The sequence below is a fragment of the Moschus berezovskii genome, chromosome 13 (assembly GCF_049115385.1).
Source record: "Moschus berezovskii isolate FMDL1 chromosome 13, NW_MosBer_1.0, whole genome shotgun sequence".
Taxonomy (NCBI): Eukaryota; Metazoa; Chordata; class Mammalia; order Artiodactyla; family Moschidae; genus Moschus; species Moschus berezovskii.
In genome coordinates, this window is record NC_142472.1 from 68276869 (window position 1) to 68299159 (window position 22291).

Sequence of the window (22291 nt, forward strand, 5' to 3'; positions counted from 1 at the left end):
GAAAAGTGAAAGTGAAGTCGCTCAGTCATGTTTGACTCGTAGCGACTGCAGCCTATCAGGCTCCTCCGTCCATGGGATTTTCTAGGCAAGAGAACTGGAGTGGCTTGCCATTGCCTTCTCCGGACTAAGCCATTAGGGAAGCATATTACATAGGTACACAGACCAATAAGCGGTCAATTATATGTTTACAGATACTGTAATAATAGGTATTTTATTCAGATATTCCCCAAGTGGAGGCATATCTATTTTTGTTCACACAGGAGGCATGTGGATATTTCCTTTAAAATTTAAATAGTATATATATATATCTATCAAGATAATAGATAGAACAATTCCAAACGTTGATTTGACTGCAGAGCAATAGCCAAAAACATACTGCTTGTGGAACTGGTGCTGCCTCTTTGGAAACCTTTTTCTTTTTTTGCCAATAGTAGGATAGGAAAAAATAATCTTCCCTAGAGGGAAGCAGCAGATATTTGGGGAAAATAACAGTCCTCACCAATAAGGAAAAACTGAAGCAGTAATAAAAGCTTGGTGTTTGAGGGAATATGAGAAGAGTTCAATTGTATTTGAGGTATTGGGGATGTATAAGTAGAAACGAACAAACAAAAATAATAGCAGTTACTACTTGAACATATATTAATATATTCCCTATGCACTCCATTACTAGGTATATACCCAAAAGAAAAGCATACACATGTGCAAAAGTTGTGTACAGGAATGTTCCTGAAGAATCACTTGTGGTAAGCAAAAACCGGAAACAACTCAATTTTCCATCAACAATAGATTGAAGCAACTGAGGCATATTTATAGGACAGAATATTAAACAGCAAATACTATGCATGCTATGAATGGTAACAGGAATGAATGTTATATGTTGACCAAAATAATGCATACTGTATAATTCTGCTTATGTAAAATTAAAAGACAAGCAAAACTAATCATTAGTTTGGGGAAGTAAAAAGGGATAGATACTCTTTGGGAGAGAGGGAATACTTCTAGGAAGGATTAAAAGCATAATCCTTCCCAAGAGACTTCTTGGGATTACCTTTCAAATCCTTCCCAAGAAGCCTCTTGGGGGTGCTGGTAAAGTTCTATTGCTTGACCTGAGGATGGTTACAGGGGTTATGCTCCTTTTAGTTTTTTAATTTGCCTGTACAGAAATGACTTGTGCACTTATCTGACTTATGTTGGTTTTAAATAAAGACATTCTTAAAATCTTAAACAGTTCAGATAAAGCAAAATTTTAACCTCTTGCCAACAAACTCCTTTTTCCTAAGAACCACTGTTAATAAATGGATATATATGTGTACAGAGCTTTTCTTCCTGTGATATATGTGTATGTAAACTTGGACCTGCATGCCTTTTTTCCTTTTTTAAATTGTTAGAACTTTTTTTTTTAAGTTTAAAAAGTAATAAATCCACAAGATTAAAAAATACTCAAACAGTACAAAAGGTTGTATAAAATGTAAACTCTTTTTCTGGGGTCAGTCCCTGCTTATAATTTCTTGTATAATTTTCTGTCATGTGTTTATATACGTGTGCATATTTGTCTGATTTTCAAATGTTCTTTTTTGAAATATCACATAAATGCATTTCAGGAATTTGAATCCTGGGCGTTCTATCTGGCGGTAAGTAGACATACAACAGTACTTGATTATAAAACAACCATAAGTTTATTATCGAAAGGGAAACATTATAAGAACTGAAAAAGCAGAATTCAACTTCTAGTTCTACAAACATCTGTATAGTTTTTGACAAAAAACCCTCACTTTGTATTAAGCTAATGTAAGAACATACAAAAGATCATGGGAAAAATCATCTTTGTAAGAAGCCTCCTTTTCATTTAGTGTCTCTTATTACAGAAGTTTATAATTAGATTCACTTTAAAGAATTTTCAGTATCCCATGGATAAATTTCAGTTGAATGCATTTCCTTATTTATTCAGTGCCGTTACCAGTTATTCTTTATTTCTTCCTCACTTCAGTCCAACTTACATCTCTTAAAACAATTCTTACATGATTCTGGGGCACAGTAGCTGACTAAATACAGAATTCCTTAACTACAGAATTAGGAATTATTCTAACTGTAGACTATCTAGGAGTTAATTTAATAGAATATCTATTGTTTTTAGATCAGAGTCCATCAAAATTCCATGACCATTATGCTTTATTTCCCTAAGATGCTGTTCCCTTTAGATTTGATGATTCTGTCTTCCACAACAGGTTTAAGTGTGTGTATATACTCATAAATATTTCATTAAAATAATGTAAAAAATTTAATGTTTTAAGTTACAGAAACAGCTAAGTGTCAATACATTGCAGGGCTGCAGCAAGGTTTCCTAGGAGGTGGCATATGCTCTAAATTGGTGTCCAATATATGTTGCTGTTTCTCTCACAGTCAGTCCAAGTCCAAGAATCAGGAATAAAAACGGGAGGGATACCACTCTCTTATAATAAAAATATAATAAAAGATTATTATCCTGCAAGGTTGCTAGATATTAAAGCAATATACAAAAACAAGCTGTGTTTCTATTTACCAACAATAGAACATGAAATTTCATACACATGCATACAATTTATAATAGCTTAGAATACCAACTTGAACTTTAAGGACTGAAAGACTCGATAGTGTAAAGATGTCAATTCTCTCCTAATGTGATCTACAGACGCACAGTAATCCAAATCTGAATCTCAGAAGGTTGTGTCTGTGTGTACTGAGAGACTATTTCTAAAGTTTGTATGTAACGTGAAGGCCAAGCATGTCAAGATACTCTCAAAGAACAACAAAGTGAGACAGTTTGCCCTACCAGATTCCAAGACTTCATTTAAAGTATTGGTGTGTTCTTGGCACAGGGATAATCAAAACAGATCAACAGAATAGAATTAATAATTCAGAAAAGATTCCACAGATTTTTGGTCACTTAATTTATGGCATAAATATCACGGTGAAGCAACAGGAAAATGACAGTTGTTTCAATAAATGGTGTGAGATAATTTGATATACGTATGAAAGAATAATCAAATTAACACAATTCACAGAAGAAAACTCCAGTGAATTTTTGAATAAAGTGTTCGAAGTAAAACCATACTTTTTAGAAGATAATGTAGAAAAACATTTTCATTACCTCAGTGAAGAATTTTTTAAACAAACAAAAAATACAAACTCTAGATAAAAGAACTGATAAATGTGACTACATTAAAATTAAGAATTGTTCCTCAAGATACTGAAAAGTGTGGTTACAAGGATAAGAGAAATCATTCACTACACTGCTGCTGCTAAGTCGCTTCAGTCGTGTCTGACCCTGTGTGACCCCATAGACGGCAGCCCACCAGCCTCCCCTGTCCCTGGGATTCTCCAGGCAAGAACACTGGAGTGGGTTGCTATTTCCTTCTCCAATGCATGAAAGTGAAAAGTGAAAGTGAAGCTGCTCAGTCGTGTCCAACTCTGAGCGACCCCATGGACTGCAGCCTACCATGCTCCTCCGTCCATGGGATTCTATAGGCAAGAGTACTGGAGTGGGTTGCCATTGTCTTCTCCAATTCACTACACTGGTGCGAATATATACAAAGGGTTTTGACAAATCGAAAGAAAAAACAGCAACAAACTAGAAACTGCCTAGATGTCCATCAAGAATAGAAGAGAGAAATGAATATACTGTTGTAAATCCATACATGGAATCCTATACAGCAAGGAAAAGAACACATTTCAGCAATATCTAACAATAAATGAATCACAATGTTGGATAAAACCAGCAAGACACAAAAGATCAGTTATAGTATAGATTAAAGATCAAGAATAGGCAAATCTAAATTATTATTGCTTAGTGATACATACATACATAAAACTATAAAAAAAGAGTCTGGAAGTAATTCCTATAAAAGTAAAGATAATGGTAACCTCCAAACATAGAGGGTATTGTGATGTAGAAGGAACACACAGGCGATTTCGAGGATGTTGGCAGTTAGTCTGGCTGGTAGTTATAAGAATTTATGTTTTCTAATCACGTGCTATATCCTTGTTTTATGTACTTTTCTATATATATAGGTTGTAGCTTATAATTTAAACAGGCTTTGAAAAGAGCTAAGCTGAGGGCATGTTCCCTGTTTTCTTAAATTCTCTTTCTAGCATCTGTTCATCACAGAACCAATTACTTTAACCATATTTTCTTATTTCCTGTGTTCTTGATGCTTTGGCATTTATGGTTGAGCTGGCTAGGGAAGAGACTACCCATCCCAGGGCTAACCAATTCTTAGAAGTGGCAAAGGGCTCAGTCAGGAGCACACTCCTCATATGCAAACCAACCAATTACAAGTCTACAGCTCCAACTAATTCCCTTACTGAACTCTTACACACCAAGCCAATATTTCTGCTGCTCTAAATCATCCCAGGGCCAAGTAACAGGCATCTAAAGACCACCTGTATAGCCCCAAATCTGCCAGAATCATTTTTTTATTTTCTTAATATTGATATATAATTGACAGAACATTGTATTGGTAGTTTTAAGTGTACAGCATGATTTGATATAAATATATTACAAGATAATTACCACAGTAAGTTTAGTTAACATCTACCACCACACAGTTACAAGTTTTTTCTTATGATAACTTTTAAGATCTACTCTCTTAGCAACTTTCAAATATGGTGCTGCTAACTACAGTCATTCTGCTGTACATTACATTCCTAGGATTTATTTATCACTGGAAGTTTGTACATTTTGGCCATCTTCACCCTGTTTGCCCACCACCCTAATTCCCCACCTCTGCAATAACCAATCTGTTCTCTGTATCTATGAGCTCATTTAAAAATATATTCTATATAAATATTACTCAGCTTATTAGAAAGAATGCATTTGCATCAGTTCTAATGAGGTGGATGAAACTGGAGCCTATTTTACAGTGTGAAGTAAGTCAGAAAGAAAAACACGAACACAGTATATTAACGCATATATATGGAATGCAGAAAGATGGTAATGACGACCCTCCCAGTTTATCCTAAAGGAAATCAGTCCTGAATATTCATTGGAAGAACTGATGTTGAAGCTGAAACTCCAATACTTTGGCCACCTCATGCGAAGAACTGATTCATTTGAAAAGACTCTGATGCTGGGAAAGATTGAAGGCAGGAGGAGAAGAGGACTACAGAAGATGAGATGGTTGCATGGTATCATCGAATCGATGGACGTAAGTTTGGGTAAACTCCGGGAGTTGGAGGGAGGTCTGGTGTGCTGCAGTCCATGGGATTGCAAATCAGACACAACTGAGCAACTGAAATGAACTGAACAGAACGACCCTATTCATGAGACAGCAAAAGACACACAGATATAAAGAACAGACTTTTGGACTTGGTGGGAGGTGAGGGTGAGATGATTTGAGAGAACAGCACTGAAACATGTATATTACCACATGTGAAATAGATGACCAGTCCAAGTTCAATGCATGAAACAGGGCACTCAAAGCTGGTGCACTGGGACAACCCAGAGGGATGGAGTGGGGAGGGGAGTTCAGGATGGGGGACACATGTATACCCGAGACTGATTCGTGTCAATGTATGGTGAAAACTACCACAATACTGTAAAGTAATTAGCCTCCAATTAAAATAAATTAATTAATAAAAAAATATATCCCATATATAAGTGAGACCATACCACGTCTTTGCTATTGCAAATAATGCTGTAACAAACACAACACAGGAGTACATATATGTTCTTTAACACACTGATTTCATTTGCTTCAGATAAATACCAGAAGTAAAACTTCAGGATCATGTGGTAGTTCTATTTTTAATTTTTTGAGGAATCTCCATATTGTTTTTCATAATGTCTGCAACAATTTACATTCCTATCAACAGTGAACAAGGGTTCCCTGTTCTCCACATCCTTGTCAATACTTATTTCTTGCCTGCCACAATTAATGAACAGCCAATCCTAAATTGTTGACCCTGTTGTGTCTTTCCTGAGAAAACACTAATTAATGGTTTTGTTCTAGGCTTTCTGCCTGTTTATGCTTCCTGACCAAAATCTGGTGTTTTCCCTGTGGCCCAGCATGGCATGGCATGCTCTCTTCTCTCAGGAAATGTAAGTAACATAAATTCAGTCTATGTCCTTACTCAAGTCACCTCCATAAATTAAAATCCTGCAGGGACAAGTGAGATAAAATAGTAATGGAGATTTATAAAATAACAATTAAAAAATTAATGAAATGGAGAAGATTCTGATAAAGACACTAGACAGGCACTTGAGTTTTGAAAGACCTTAACCAAAAGTTTCAGTTCTGTTCAGTTCAGTGGCTCAGTTGTGTTCGACTCTTTGCGCCCCCATGAACCGCAGCACGCCAGGCCTCGCTGTCCATCACCAACTCCTGGAGTCCACCCAAACCCGTGTCCATTGAGTCGGTGATGCCATCCAACCATCTCATCCTCTGTCGTCCCCTTCTCCTCCTGCCCTCAACATTGCCCAGCATCAGGGTCTTTTCAAATGAGTCAGCTCTTTGCATCAGGTGGCCAAAGTACTGGAGTTTCAGCTTCAGCATCAGTCCTTCCAGTGAACACCCAGGACTGATCTCCTTTAGGATGGACTGGCTGGATCTCCTTGCAGTCCAAGAAACTCTCAAGAGTCTTCTCAAACACCACAGTTCAAAAGCATCAATTCTTCGGCGTTCAGCTTTCTTTATAGTCCAACTCTCACATCCATACCGGACTACTGGAAAAACCATAGCCCTGACTAGATGGACCTTTGTTGACAAAGTAATGTCTCGGCTTTTTAATATGCTGTCTAGGTTGGTCATAACTTTCCTTCCAAGGAGTAAGAGTCTTTTAATTTCATGGCTGCAATCACCATCTGCAGTGATTTTGGAGCCCAGAAAAATAAAGTCGGCCACTGTTTCCACTGTTTCCCCATCTATTTGCCATGAAGTGATGGGACTGGATGCCATGATCTTAGTTTTCTCAATGTTGAGCTTTAAGCCAACTTTTTCACTCTCCTCTTTCACTTCATCAAGAGGCTCTTTAGGTCTTCTTCACTTTCTGCCATAAGGGTGGTGTCATCTGCATATCTGAGGTTATTGATATTTCTCCCAGCAATCTTGATTCCAGCTTGTGCTTCATCCTGCCCAGCATTTATCATGATGTACTCTGCATATAAGTTAAATAAGCAGGGAGACAATATACAGCCTTGACATACTCCTTTTCCTATTTGGAGCCAGTCTGTTGTTCCATGTCTAGTTTTAACTGTTGCTTCCTGACCTGCATACAGGTTGCTCAAGAGGCTGGTCAGGTGGTCTGGTATTCCCATCTCTTTCAGAATTTTCCAGTTTATTGTGATCCACACAGTCAAAGGCTTTGGCATAGTCAATAAAGCAGAAATAGATGTTTTTCTGGAACCCTCTTGCTTTTTCGATGATCCAGCAGATGTTGGCAATTAGATCTCTGGTTCCTCTTCCTTTTCTAAAACCAGCTTGAACATCTGGAAGTTTACGGTTCACATGTTGCTGAAGCCTGGCTTGGAGAATCCTGAACATTACTAGCATGTGAGATGAGTGCTACTGTGCAGCAGTTTAAGCATTCTTTGGTATTACCTTTCTTTGGGATTGGAATGAAAACTAATCTTTTCCAGTCCTGTGGCCACTGCTGAGTTTTTCAAATTTGCTGGCATATTGAGTGTAGCACTTTCAGAGCATCATCTTTCAGGATTTGAAATAGCTCAACTGGAATTCCATCACATCCACTAGCTTTGTCCGTAGTGATGCTTCCTAAGGCCCACTTGACTTCACATTCCAAGATGTCTGGCTCTAGGTGAGTGTGAGTGATCACACCATCATGATTATCTGGGTCATGAATATCTTTTTTGTACAGTTTTTCTGTGTATTCTTGCCACCTCTTCTTATTATCTTCTGCTTCTGTTAGGTCCGTACCATTTCTCTCCTTTATTGAGCCCATCTTTGCATGAAATGTTCCCTTCAGTTCAGTTCAGTTCAGTCGCTCAGTCATTTCCGACTCCTTGCGACCCCATGAATCACAGCACGCCAGGCCTCCCTGTCCATCACCAACTCCTGGAGTTCACTCAAACTCATGTCCATCGAGTTGGTGATGCCATCCAGCCATCTCATTCTCTGTCGTCCCTGTCTCCTCCCACCCCCAATCCTTCCTAGCATCAGACTCTTTTCCAGAGAGTCAACTCGTCGCATGAGGTGGCCAAAGTATTGGAGTTTCAGCTTTAGCATCAGTCCTTCCAGTGAACACCCAGGACTGATCTCCTTTAGAATGGACTGGTTGGATCTCCTTGCAGTCCAAGGGACTCTCAAGAGTCTTCTCCAACACCACAGTTCAAAAGCATCAATTCTTCGGCGATCAGCTTTCTTCACAGTCCAACTCTCACATCCATACATCACCACTGGAAAAACCATAGCCTTGACTAGATGGACCTTTGTTGGCAAAGTAATGTCTCTGCTTTTTAATATGTTATCTAGGTTGGTCATAACTTTCCTTCCAAGGAGTAAGCGTCTTTTAATTTCCTGACTGCAATCAACATCTGCAGTGATTTTGGAGCCCCCAAAAATAAAGTCTGACACTGTTTCCACTGTTTCCCCATCTATTTCCCATGAAGTGATGGGACCAGATGCCATGATCTTCGTTTTCTGAATGTTGAGCTTCAAGCCAAACTTTTCACTCTCCTTTCACTTTCACTTGGTATCTCTAATTTTCTTGAGGAGATCTCCAGTCTTTCCCATTCTATTGTTTCCCTCTATTTCTTTTCATTGATCGCTGAGGAAGACTTTCTTATCTCTCCTTGGTATTCTTTGGAACTCTGCATTCAAATGGGTATATCTTTCGTTTCTCCTTTGCTTTTCGCTTCTCTTCTTTTCACAGCTATTTGTAAGGCCTCTTCAGACAGCCATTTTGGTTTTTTGTATTTCTTTTTCTTGGGGATGGTCTTGATTCCTGTCTCCTGTACAATGTCACATACCTCCATCCATAGTTCATCAGGCACTCTGTCTATCAGATCTAGTCCCTTAAATCTATTTCTCACTTCCACTTTATAGTCATAAGGGATTTGATTTAGGTCATACCTGAATGGTCTAGTGGTCTTCCCGACTTTCTTCAATTTAAGTCTGAATTTGGCAATAAGGAGTTCATGATCTGAGCCACAGTCAGCTCCCGGTCTTGTTTTTGCCATCGATGTTCTCTCTTGCTATCTCCTGTTTGACCACTTCCAGTTTGCTTTGATTCATCGACCTAACATTCCAGGTTCCTATGCAATATTGCTCTTTACAGCATCGGACCTTTCTTCTATCACCAGTCCCATCCACAACTGGGTATTGTTTTTGCTTTACCTCCATCCCTTCATTCTTCCTGGAGTTATTTCTCCACTCTTCTCCAGTAGCATATTGGGCACCTACCGACCTCGGGAGTTCAACTTTCAGTTCCTATCTTTTTGCCTTTTCATACTGTTCATGGGGTTCTCAAGGCAAGAATACTGAAGTGGTTTGCCATTCCCTTCTCCAGTGGACCTCTGTCAGAGGTCAGACCTCTCCACCATGACCCGTAAATCGTGGGTGGCCCCACAGGGCATGGCTTAGTTTCACTGAGTTAGACAAGGCTGTGGTCTGTGTGATCAGATTACCAAAAGTTTACATGCATTCAATATTTTTGGAAGGTAAGTGAACAGAAATTAGAGAATGTAAAGTTGAAAGAGGAAAATGCTGAACCACACAAGAAACCAAAATATCTGAACTTTCCTTTTGTTGGTACCAGTAGTGACTAGAACTGAGAGCATTTCACGTAATTTAAGGCTCAAATTCCCTAAAGCACATGTGGGGGTTCTAACAGGGTAGGAGGAGCACTCAGAAGGGCTTTACCAAGAAAGGATACAATCTCAGATCAAGCACATGGCTGAAGATGTGAAATGACACAGCCACTCTGGAAAACAGCTTGTTAGTTTCTTATAAAGCTAAACACAGATCAAGCAATGACGTTCCTAGATATTTATCCAACTAGTTGAAAACGTATGTCTAACCAAAAACCTACACATAAATGTTTAAAGCACTTTTACTTATAATTGCCAGAAACTATAAACAACCAAGCTGTCCTTTAACAGGTAAATGAATAAACCAGTACATTCATACAATGAAGTATCATTCATATAATGTATTATTCATACAATACAATCATACAATGTATGATACAACAGTATCATTCATACAATAATAGAAATGAGCTACTGAAACAGCCACCAAAAGAAATTTTCTAGATCATATTGCTAAGTGAAAAAAGTTGGTCTGAAAGGCTACATACTGCATGATTCAAACCATAAAATATTCCGGAAAAAGATAAAAGCTATAGTGACAGTAAAATATAGCTATTTGCCAAAGTTTCGGGGGTGGGGAATGAGGGAGGAATAATGGAGCATCGGGGAGTTTTAAGGAAGTTAAACTGTTCTGTCTAATACTATAGTAATGATACATAGTATTATACATTTCTCAAAACCCACAGAACTGTACAATGCCAAGAATGAACCCGAATGTAAACTGTGGAACTTAATAATGTATCAATATTGGTTCAGTTCAGTTCAGTTCAGTCACTCAGTCGTGTCCGACTCCTTGCGACCCCATGAATCACAGCACGCCAGGCCTCCCTGTCCATCACCAACTCCCGGAATTCATTCAAGCTCATGTCCATCGAGTCGGTGATGCCACCCAGCCATCTCATTCTCTGTCGTCCCCTTCTCCTCCTGCCCCCAATCCTTTCCAGCATCAGAGTCTTTTCCAGTGAGTCAACTCATTGCATGAGGGGGCCAAAGTATTCAAGTTTCAGTTTTAGCATCAGTCCTTCTAATGAACACCCAGGATTGATCTCCTTTAGAATGGACTAATTGGATCTCCTTGCAGTCCAAGGGACTCTCAAGAGTCTTCTCCAGCACCACAGTTCAAAAGCATCAATTCTTCGGCACTCAGCTTTCTTCACAGTCCAACTCTCACATCCATACATCACCACTGGAAAAACCATAGCCTTGACTAGACGGACCTTTGTTGGCAAAGTAATGTCTCTGCTTTTTAATATACCATCTAGGTTGGTCATAACTTTCCTTCCAAGGAGTAAGTGTCTTTTAATTTCATGGCTGCAATCAGCATTGGTTTATTTATTGGGCTTCCCTGGTGGCTCGGATGCAAAAGAATCTGCCTGCAATGTGGGAGACCTGGGTTCAATCCCTGGGTTGGGAAGATACTCTGCAGAAGGGAAAGGCTACCCACTCCAGTATTCTGGCCTGGAGAATCCCTGGGGACAGAGAAGCCTGGCAGCCTACAGTCCATGGGGTCACAAAGAGTCGGACACGACCGAGTAATTAAGCACATTGGTTTATTAACTGCAACACATGTACCTACAAGATGTTAATAATAGGGAAAACTGTGTATAAGATGTAAATAAGAAAACCTCTCAGCTCAATTTTTCTGTTAACCTAAAATACTCCAAACATAAAAAAAGATGAATGAAATTTTTCAAACACAAAAAACAGTTCAGGTGCTGCCAGTCAAAATGAAATATAAATGTCTAAAAGCAACACTAGCAGTAATGATGTCAGGAGTGATTCCTTCCAGTGTAATTCATAAGCCAAAAGACCCACTAATGTTTGTGACACTGTATAAAATATGTTTGCTATAAAAAAGTGAGAAAATATTGATGAGTATTTTAGATAATCTGGACAGTCAACCATAAGAAAATTTATTTGATCTCAAGAGGTGGAACAGAAATCATCTCATATTCCCAAGAAGAAACAGAATGATATTCCCAAGACAGTAAAGACAAAGGACAACCTATCTGTTATCCTAAACTGTTAACATCATGCATGTACACGAGACTTCCTTCTGTCAGGAACTGTCTTCAGCTTGCCTCTTTACTCTGGGCACCAATGAGGTGGTGTCACACCACCACAGGCAAGCTCTTAATTTGGCCATGCTTGGCATAGCAGCAAGTTCATGAGTTAAGACAAAGAGATGTGTGTTGTCAATTGTTACCTACTTATTGTTAGCTTCAGTTCCTTACAGTCTACCATAGCTATCGGTCCATTTTGTTACACTTATACTCAGTATCAGTCATAATTATTTCTCAGCTTACTATAACTACATCTGTTGACTTAAGTCCTGACTGACATACCTATAGTTTCTTCAGTCTTTTAAGCATTCATTGAGTGCTTCAATTCAAATTCAGAAAATATTTACCGAAGCTCATTTCACCCTCAAAGGTACACCTACTGTAAGCAGTTATTATTACCTCTCTCTCAGACAGAAGTTAAATAATTTGTCTTAAGTCACCCAAATCAAATCTATCAACCAATCCTATGCTCGTTCCACTCACTGATATCTCTCTCCTAACTAGCAAATAGTGCTAGTTAGAATTTAAGGCTTTATTCCACCTCTTGACACCTGACTTATCAAAACCTACCTAAAAACCTGTCTTCTAGAACTACTGACTCCACCTGATCCTTCAAATCTATCTCTAGTAAGCTCTTCTATTCCCAGCTCCTTTCTCTGTATCCATCTACACAGTCACTACTATATGCTAGCCACGGTGCTTTTAAGATCTCAAGGAAAATTCTGCCAAAAGAATCTCCTTTTGAAAGAAAAGAGAGAAATAAATCTTAAGAGGGCATTCTGGTCTTGTTTCAGCCTATTGTCTTCCCTTTAACAGACTATACACTATAGGAACTACATCAGTTCAGTTCAGTTCAGTCGCTCAGTCGTGTCAGACTCTAGGAGCTACCCCTCGCCCGAGGTCAGGGCAGCGGCCGAGAGGAGCTACCCCACGACCAAGGAGCGGTGACTGCGTGGGCGCAGGAGGGCCAAGAGGAGCTCCTCTACGTTCAAGGTCAGAAGGTGCGGCCGTGAGAAGATACCCCTAGTCCAAGGTAAGGAGCAGTGGCTACGCTTTGCTGGAGCAGCCATGAAGAGATACCCCATGTCCAAGGTAAGAGAAACCCAAGTAAGATGGAAGGTTTGCAAGAGGACATCAGAGGGCAAACACACTGAAACCATAATCACAGAAAACTGATTACACGGACCACAGCCTTGTCTAACTCAGTGAAACTAAACCATGCCATGTGGGGCCACCCAAGATGGGTGGGTCATGGTGGAGAGGTCTGACAGAATGTGGTCCACTGGAGAAGGGAATGGCAAACCACTTCAGTATTCTTGCCTTGGGAACCCCATGAACAGTATGAAAAGGCAAAAAGATAGGACACTGAAAGTTGAACTCCCGAGGTCGGTAGGTGCCCAATATACTACTGGAGATCAGTGGAGAAATAACTCCAGGAAGAATGAAGGGATGGAGCCAAAGCAAAAACACCCAGTTGTGGATGTGACTGGTGATAGAAGCAAGGTCCAATGCTGTAAAGAGCAACAGTGCATAGGAACTACATCAGTGAACTGTAATTAACTGCATCAGAGTCTTTCTTGTATTCCACTATAAACAACTTAAAACCAGTGATTTGCCTGAGGCAACAATGATAAAAGGCACTCCCAGAGCCTTAAAGTAAACGGATATCTGCCACATCTATTATTTTTAAGGGAGGAAAAAAACTGTTTAACAGACTTGAATTTTATCATAAAAAGCAACTTTAGTGAAATGAAGTTGCTGCTAAAAGCTATCAGAGCATGTGTGAAAATAAAAACCAGTGTATACTTTTCATACCACATTTATTCAAAACAGAAAAATGTAGAACACAAGCTCATCACTCGATTTTTCAATAGCAAAGTGAACAGAGTAGTCCGTTATCTGGTAAGCAAATCGCCTACTGTAGATACTAAGTTTATAAAGTAACAAAATACAATTATACTTCTCTTAGTTTCCCAAGGAAGCAATATGAATAATGGAGCAAGAAAGCTTTGTGTGATCTTGGGCCTTTCTGAAACTCATTTTGTTTCATTTGCAATAGGGACAGAATTGCTGAAAGAATTAAATAAGATCATAAAGTTCTTAGCACATGTTTTATCCCATAGTGAGAACTCAAACTGTTCCTTCTCTTCCCTTATTATTATTTATTATGTCCTTAATCTTTGTTTCCTTACTCACAACATTAAAATCCAGACCATACAAGGTAGCTGTGAGAATTAAGTACATAGCTTGGCACATCACAGGTACCTATGAAAGTCCATCATTCTCATCCCTTAGGATTTCTGAGGGAATGAGGCATCAACGAAATAACAGAACTTTATTTGTAAAGCCCTGGGAGAAAAACACACTAGGAATTGTGTGTTTGCTTTTAGCGGGGAGTGGGATTCTGGTGAGAAGAAAGATTTTATTATAATATAATGCAGGCAGTCATTTAATCATATAATTAAATTATGATTTCATAATGATTTGAAGTAATGATCTATAATAATCATTAAGGCACAAGGTTAAACTTAGTTAAAAAATGTTCAGGGACTAGGATACTGTTTGCCTAAAGTAAAATAAAAAAAAGTTCAGTGGCAACTAAATAGAAACACAAGAAATTTAACCATTAATTAGTGAGACATTTTAGAAGCAGCTTCAGAAACAGTCTCATTTCATTTTCCTACGAAACCAGAACAACAGTGTGAACTGGACTTTAAAACATTAACAGGAACCCATTGTTGTGATGCCCCGTTCTATTCTACATTTTGCATTCTTCTGAAAGAAATACATGTGTACTAGACATCAGAGAATAAACATTTCAGTTTCCTTACCTGTTGTGTTCCATCTGCACTTACAATAGGGGCAGACAGAAGAGAAATATCACTACTTAAAATCTGAGTTGTATCCAGTAGTGGTGGATGTTCTGCCATTATCAATAAGACATTAATATACCGGATAACCCTCCAACTCTGAAAAACAAAAACATATAGCCATTTGTATGTACATCCTTAAAAATACACTAAAATACAATGCATTCAAGATAAAGAGATATTCTGACCCTTCTTTCTGTCAACAGTTCATTTAAGGAAACACATTTCTTGTTTACCAACCATCTGTCAATGTAGACAGCAAATCAAGATACGTTATCAGGAGCTTCTATTTAAATTCCATGTCTGTCTGTCTGTCTCTCTAGTCCTTCCATCTCTACATACCATTTATTTAATTTAACCACCACTACTTTTAGCTAAATCCTGGAATAAGAATTAAAATGCATGACTGAGTGAGGCCACTCTATCACTGATTCTTTTTCGTTTGACCTGAGAAGGTGTTTATGAAGAAACAATTAACTCTCATCACCCTATCAGTCTCTAGGAACTACACAAGAACTACAAGCTTTTATTGATTGCTCAGACAGAGCAAAATGGTAGAAAAATTTCCTCAGGATTAGAAAAAGAAACTTCAAGTTTTAAGTGTTAAGTTCTGTCTTTGGTCTTCTGTCATTATGGTTTTATTATTTCTTCCTAAGAACTTTACAGTTAGCCAAATCATTTCAGTGATAAAAGCTCATCATTTAGAACACTTTAACTGTATGCACAGTATCACTTGTTATATATTTTACACAAAGTAAAAGATTTGAGGTAGTAATCTACCATGTATAACATCAACCAATGTCAGCAAATTACATGTCAAAATGAGTACACCTGAGGTCAATCATAAATTCTGTCAAATCTATACTGAAAGGTAAAATAAACATTTTTGGATGCTTGCAGTAGTCTACAATTCAGTAGGGTCAAAATGTTGAACTTTTTAAAATGCACTTTGTTTTTACTCATTCATTTTGGCTGTGCTGCACGGCATGTGGGATCTCAGTTCCATGACTGGTATCAAAACCTCACCCCCTGCAGTTTTCTTGGATTGCTTTCTTGTATGGCCATATTCACACTACATGCAAAGCAGTTGGTTTTACTTCAGCTTGCAAACTGGAAACTTCAGTCATGCAACTAAAATGTTGCATTTGGAAACCTAAAAGTTCCTTTAATTCCTGCCCAGAGAGCACCGTCAGCTTCTTTCAATCAATTTCTTTTAATTTTGCTACTACTCAGTTCCTATGTTCTCATCTTGTGAACACAAATACCCACTTGTTTTATAATTCCAGAAAAATAAACGACCCAATCAAAAAATGGGCCAAAGAACTAAATAGACATTTCTCCAAAGAAGACATAAAGATGGCTAACAAACACATGAAAAAATGCTCAACATCCCTCATAATCAGAGAAATGCAAATCAAAACCACAATGAGATACCATTTCACACCTGTCAGAATGGCTGCTATCCAAAAGTCTACATGCAATAAATGCTGGAGAGGATGTGGAGAGAAAAGAACCCTCTTACACTGTTGGTGGGAATGCAAACTAGTACAGCCACTATGGAGAACAGTGTGGAGATTCCTCAAAAAATTGGAAATAGAACTGCCATATGATCCAGCAATCGCACTCCTGGGCATACACACCGAGCAAACCAGAATTGAAAGAGACACGTGTACTCCAATGTTCATTGCAGCACTGTTTATAATAGCCAGGACATGGAAGCAACCTAGATGTCCATCTGCAGACGAATGGATAAGAAAGCTTTGGTACATATACACGATGGAGTATTATTCAGCCATTAAAAAGAATACATTTGAATCAGTTCTAATGAGGTGGATGAAACTGGAGCCTATTATACAGAGTGAAGTAAGCCAGAAAGAAAAACAGCAATACAGTATACTAACACATATATATGGAATTTAGAAAGATGCAAATGATAACCCTGTATACGAGACAGCAAAAGAGACACAGATGTATAGAACAGTCTTTGGGACTCTATGGGAGAGGGTGAGGGTGGGATGATTTGGGAGAATGGCATTGAAACACGTATGTTGTCATATGTGAAACGAATCACTAGTTCAGGGTCAATGCATGTTATAGGATGCTCGGGGCTGGCATGCGGGGATGACCCAGAGGGAGGATAAAGGGAGGAGGGAGGTGGGAGGGGGGTTCAGGAGGGGGAACTTATGTAAACCCGGGGCAAATTCATATCAATGTATGGCAAAACCAACCAATATAATATTGTAAAATAATTTGCCTCCAATAAAAAATAAATTAACTACATAAAAAAAAAACAAAACAAAAACACTAAAAAAATAAATAAATAAATAAATTTGATATGTAGAAAAAAAAAAAGAGACGTGATTTGTCACACTTGCTAATTTCTATGGAATGAATACACATATACCCCCATGGTCCATTTCAAGCCTTCATGGTTTAAAAACTGGCCTGAAAATGCCTGAATTTCTAACAATCACTCTTGTACACAAGAGTATAAGATGGCTCCAACATATCACTCTCTGCGTCTGGTACATCAATATCTGACTGTCTCTGACAATAAAATATTAACGTCCAGCAAGTCTGGGTGAAGAACAGCTGGATATCTTTGTACTATTGCAAATTTTTTTTCTAACTAATGTCAAATTAAACAAGGTTTAAAAAATTGATGCCAGATAGATTGCATATCTGAATGCAAAAGGTAAGACAAAAAAGCTCCTAAAGATAACACAAAAGAAAATCTCATAACTGTGAGACAGAGAAAGGTTTTTTAAACAGGGTATAAATTATGTTTCTTAAATTATAAAGTAAAAGAATGACATACTGAACTTCATTAAGAACTATGATTCATTTAAAAAAATCTTTAAGAGAATGAGAAGGCAAGCCACAGAATGAAAGATGTTTACAACATATATAACTGTAAAAGAGAACATATTTAGCAAATTCAGGCCTCCTAACAAATTGAGTTTTTAAAAAAAAGAAAAATGAGATGAGACCTGAATACACTCTTCACAAAAATGGAAATTCAAGAGACCAATAAACATATGAGAAGATTCTCAAGTTCATTATTGGGAAAAAGTTAATTAAAATCACAATGAAATGCCACCACATACTAGGATGATAAAAACAGAAAAGACTGATGATATCAAGTATTAGCGAAGCTACAGAGCAACTGACACAATCATAAGGAATGTGAATGAAAGCTCATAAAAATCACTTTGGAAACCAGTTTGATATTATCTACCAAAATTGAACATATATGAATATTCTATGACCTGGCTATGATTCAGCTATTAGACTCCTCAGTTCAGTTCAGTTCAGTTCAGTCGCTCAGTCGTGTCCGACTCTCCGCGACCCCATGAATCACAGCACGCCAGGCCTCCCTGTCCATCACCAACTCCCGGAGTTCACTCAAACTCATGTCCACAGAGTCGGTGATGCCATCCAGCCATCTCATTCTCGGTCGTCCCCTTCTCCTCCCACCCCCAACCTTTCCCAGCATCAGAGTCTTTTCCAGTGAGTCAACTCGTCGCATGAGGTGGCCAAAGTATTGCAGTTTCAGCTTCAGCATCAGTCCCTCCAATGAACACCCAGGACTGATCTCCCTTAGAATGGACTGGTTGGATCTCCTTGCAGTACAAGGGACTCTCAAGAGTCTTCTCCAACACCACTATACACCAAAAAGAAATGCATGCACACATGTATCAAAAGATAAGTACATGAAGGTATACAGCAGCATTCATCTTTAATAACCCCAAACTAAGTAATAACCCCAAACTAAGTAATCTAAATGTCCCTCAACAGTAAACGGAACACTTTATCTGATTCATCCAACTGACTACTATACAGCAATAAAGATTAATGGACCAGTGATACAGAGAACAACAAAAATGAATTTTACAAATACAATGCGTGTAAAAAATAGACACAGCAGAGTACATACTGAACAATTTATAGAAAGTTCAAAAACCAATTAAATTTGTCTGGTATTAAAAATCAGGTAGTGATTGCCTTTGGAAAGGAAGAAAGGATGGGGACCAGGAGGGGCACAAAGGCAGTTTTGGGGGTGCTGCTACTGTTCTACATCTTGACCTGGGAGCCTGTTACACGGTAATTACTAGTGTGTTATAGGTTTCCCTGGTGGCTCAGAGGGTAAAGAATCTGCCTGCAATGTGGGAGACCTGGGTTCGATCCCTGGGTGGAGAAGATCCCCTGGAGAAGGAAATGGGAACCCTCTCCAGTATTACCTGGAGAATACCCATGGACAGAGGAGCCTGGCAGGCTACAGTCGATGGTGTCACAAAGAGTTGGACATGACTAAGTGATTTCACTTTCAGTGTATTATAAATTTAGCTATATACTATGTATATACTTCTCTGCATATACTTCAATAAAATTATTTTTTAAAGTTAAAATGAACACATGATCACCTCAATTGATGCAGAAAAAAAAACACTTGATAAGATTCAACACACTTTCATGATAAAAATACTCAACAAACTAGGAACAGAAAGAAACTACTTCAATGTAGTAAAAGCCACATGTGAAAACCTCAGAGCTAACATTATACTCAGTGGTGAAAGGCTGAAAGCTTTCTTCTAATCAGGAAAAAGGTTAGAATGCCCACTCTCACCACACCTATTCATAGTATTGGACACAGTACTAGAAGTCATAGGCAAAGCAATTGGGCATGAAAAAGAAATGAGACATACAAATTGGGGATAAATAAGTAAAACTATCTTTGTTCACAGATGACAGGATCTTACATGTAGAAAACCCTAAATAATTTTTTAAAAAAACTATTAGAACAAATAAATGTGGTAAAAATACATGACATGCAATCAATGTACAAAGGTCAGCTGCATTTCTATACACTAACTGAAACAATCTGATATCTGTTCCATGTACTTTTAAAAAGAACAAAATAATTAGGAATAAATCTAACCAAAGAGAACAAAGATTTGTACACTGAAACCATGAAATATTGCTAAAAGAAATTAAAGAGGACACAAATAAATGGAAAGATATCCTGTGTTCATAGTTAGAAGGCTTAATATTGTTAAGATGTCCATAATACCCAAAGCAATCTACAGACCAAATGTAATCTCTATCAAAATCTCAATAGCTTTTTTTTTTTTAGAAAAATTCACTCTAAAATTCCTATGGAATCTCAAGGAATCCAAAACAGAAAAATAATTTCGAAAAGAACAAAGCTGGAAGACTCAAACTTCCTGATTTCAAAACATACTACAAAGCCATAGTAATCAAACAGTAATCAAGCAGACATTAAGACAAATACACCAATGGAATAAAACAGACAGCCCAGAAACAAACTGTCATGTATATGGTCAAATGATCTTCAACAATGATGCCAAGACCAGTCAACAAGGAAGGGCAGTCTCTTCAACAAACAGTGATGGGAAAACTGCATATCCACATGCCAAAAAATAAAATTTTTTTTCAAATGAAGTTAAACCCTTATCTTGTACACCACATTCAAAAATTAACTCAAAATGAATTAAAGACCCAAATGTGAAACCCATAACTCTCCAAGAAGATAACAGGGGGAAAGCTTCAAGACACTGGACTTGGCAATTATTTCTTAGATATAACACCAAGAGTAAAGGCTACAAAACCAAAAATAGACAAACAGGACATCAAACTCAAACACTTTTGTGTGTCAGAGGACACATTGAATAGAGTGAAAAGGAAACCTATGGAAATGGGAAAAAAATACTTGCAAACTTAGCTCCAGTTGCTACAAAATACCACAGATTGGGAGGCTTAAACAACAGACATTTACTTCTCACAGTTCTACAGGGTAGGAAGTCTAAGATCTGGATGCCAGCATGGTCAGGTTTTTGGCGAGGGCCCTTCTGGCTTGCAAAGGACTACCTTCTTTCTGTATCCTCACATGGCCAAGAGAGAGAAAGCTCTGGTCTCTCTTCCTCTTCCTGGATATAAAGGGCACTAATCCCATCATAGGGGCTCCACCCTCATGAATCACCTACCTCACAAAGGCCCCACTCCTTAATATCAACACATAATGGTACAGAGCTATGACATGAATTTTGGAAGGACACAAACATTTAGTCCATACTAAATGCTGCCCCTGCCCCCCCATTCATATCCTCTTTTCATGTAAATTAAAACACACACATACACACACACACACAAACAACACATTCATTCTATCCCAATAGCCACAAAAGTCTTAACCCATTTCAACAGAGTCTAAAATTGCATCTAAATCAGATTTGGGTGAGACTTGAGGTACAATTCATCCTGAGACAAAATTCCTCTCCTACTGTGAACCTGTGAAACCTGTTAAGCTTCATGCTTCCAAACTACAACAGTAAAATAGGCATAAGATAGATATTCTCATTACAAAAGGAAGAAATCAGAAGGAACAGGTGACAGGTCCCAAGGAAGTTTTAGCAAGGCAAAATACCATTAGATTTTCAGGCCGGAGAAGAGTATCTTTGGTTCCAGGCTCTGCCCTCTGGACCCTAACGGGTGTGCCATCACTTCCACAGACATTCCTTTCGCTTGGCAGAGTCTTGCCCATGTGGCTATGCAGGGCAGAAGTTCCATCCTGTGAAATCAAGGTGGAGGTACCCTGCCCTTCAGGCCTGTGCACTCTGAACCTATGGTAGTAGCAGCCCTGATGACCCTGAGTCACCTTTGGGATACTTCTCTATTCTTGAAGAATAACACATGTTTAAAACCTTCCTTCACTGCTTTCTCCTTGCTTCCGTGAGTCTCACACCTGGCCCTTTAGCCCCACCTGGCAGTGTTTTTAATGGTATAATTCCATCTATTCCTAGCTTCTGTTGAGATGCTGATTAGGTCCTTGCTCAGGTCCACACTAATATCCTTATTAAATGGTTGGTGAGCCACACTCTTGATATTTTCTTCTGAAGGTGCTTTCTCATTTTTGCAACCTGGATCAGTTCAGTTCAGTTCAGTCACTCAGTCGTGTCCGACTCTCCGCAACCCCATGAATCACAGCACGCCAGGCCTCCCTGTCCATCACCAACTCCCGGAGTTCACTCAAACAACCTGGATAGGCTGAGAATTTTCCAAATACTTTTAACTTCTGGTTCTTTTTTGCTTAACAAACTCTTCTTCAATTCATTTCTCTCCTTTCACATTTTGCTATACACAGTCAGAAGGAATCAAGCCACTTCTTTAACACTTTGATTAGAAACCTCCTCAGTTAAATATCTAATTTTATCACTCACAAGTTTCACTTTCCACAAAATGTCAAAATGCTGCCTGTATCACTTAACATTACATATGAAGCACTCAGGACCACAACTAGCCCATGGTAGGATCTCAGTGAATGCTCATTCTCATCATTTCTTTCTTGGAGGAGTCAAAGTTACTGTGGGTCCAAGGGTTATTTGTCCTCTTTGCAAGATTTACCTGATTGGGCTTAGTGTTCTTCTACTGGGGGAAATGAGAAGTTGGAGTAATTCAAAGACCAAAATGTTAAACAGTGACTTTTACTGCTCCCTACTGCTCCCGCCCCTTCTCCAAGTAGGTGAAATTAACATGGG

General features: G+C 38.5%; 1 protein-coding gene across 4 annotated transcripts in view; it reads right to left on the minus strand.

Moving 5' to 3' along the window:
- Window positions 1-22291, minus strand: part of FNDC3A (fibronectin type III domain containing 3A) — a 117978-nt gene that overhangs the window by 81543 nt on the left and 14144 nt on the right. For 3 of the 4 annotated variants that reach the window (XM_055426108.2, XM_055426107.2, XM_088842749.1), the window contains exon 2: window positions 14697-14834. The exons of the other annotated variant lie outside the window; for it this stretch is intronic. In XM_055426108.2, the coding sequence (XP_055282083.2) occupies window positions 14697-14795 (99 nt within the window). In that variant the 5' untranslated portion in view covers window positions 14796-14834. The remainder of the gene's footprint in view (window positions 1-14696; window positions 14835-22291) is intronic. 4 annotated transcript variants of the gene reach the window in all.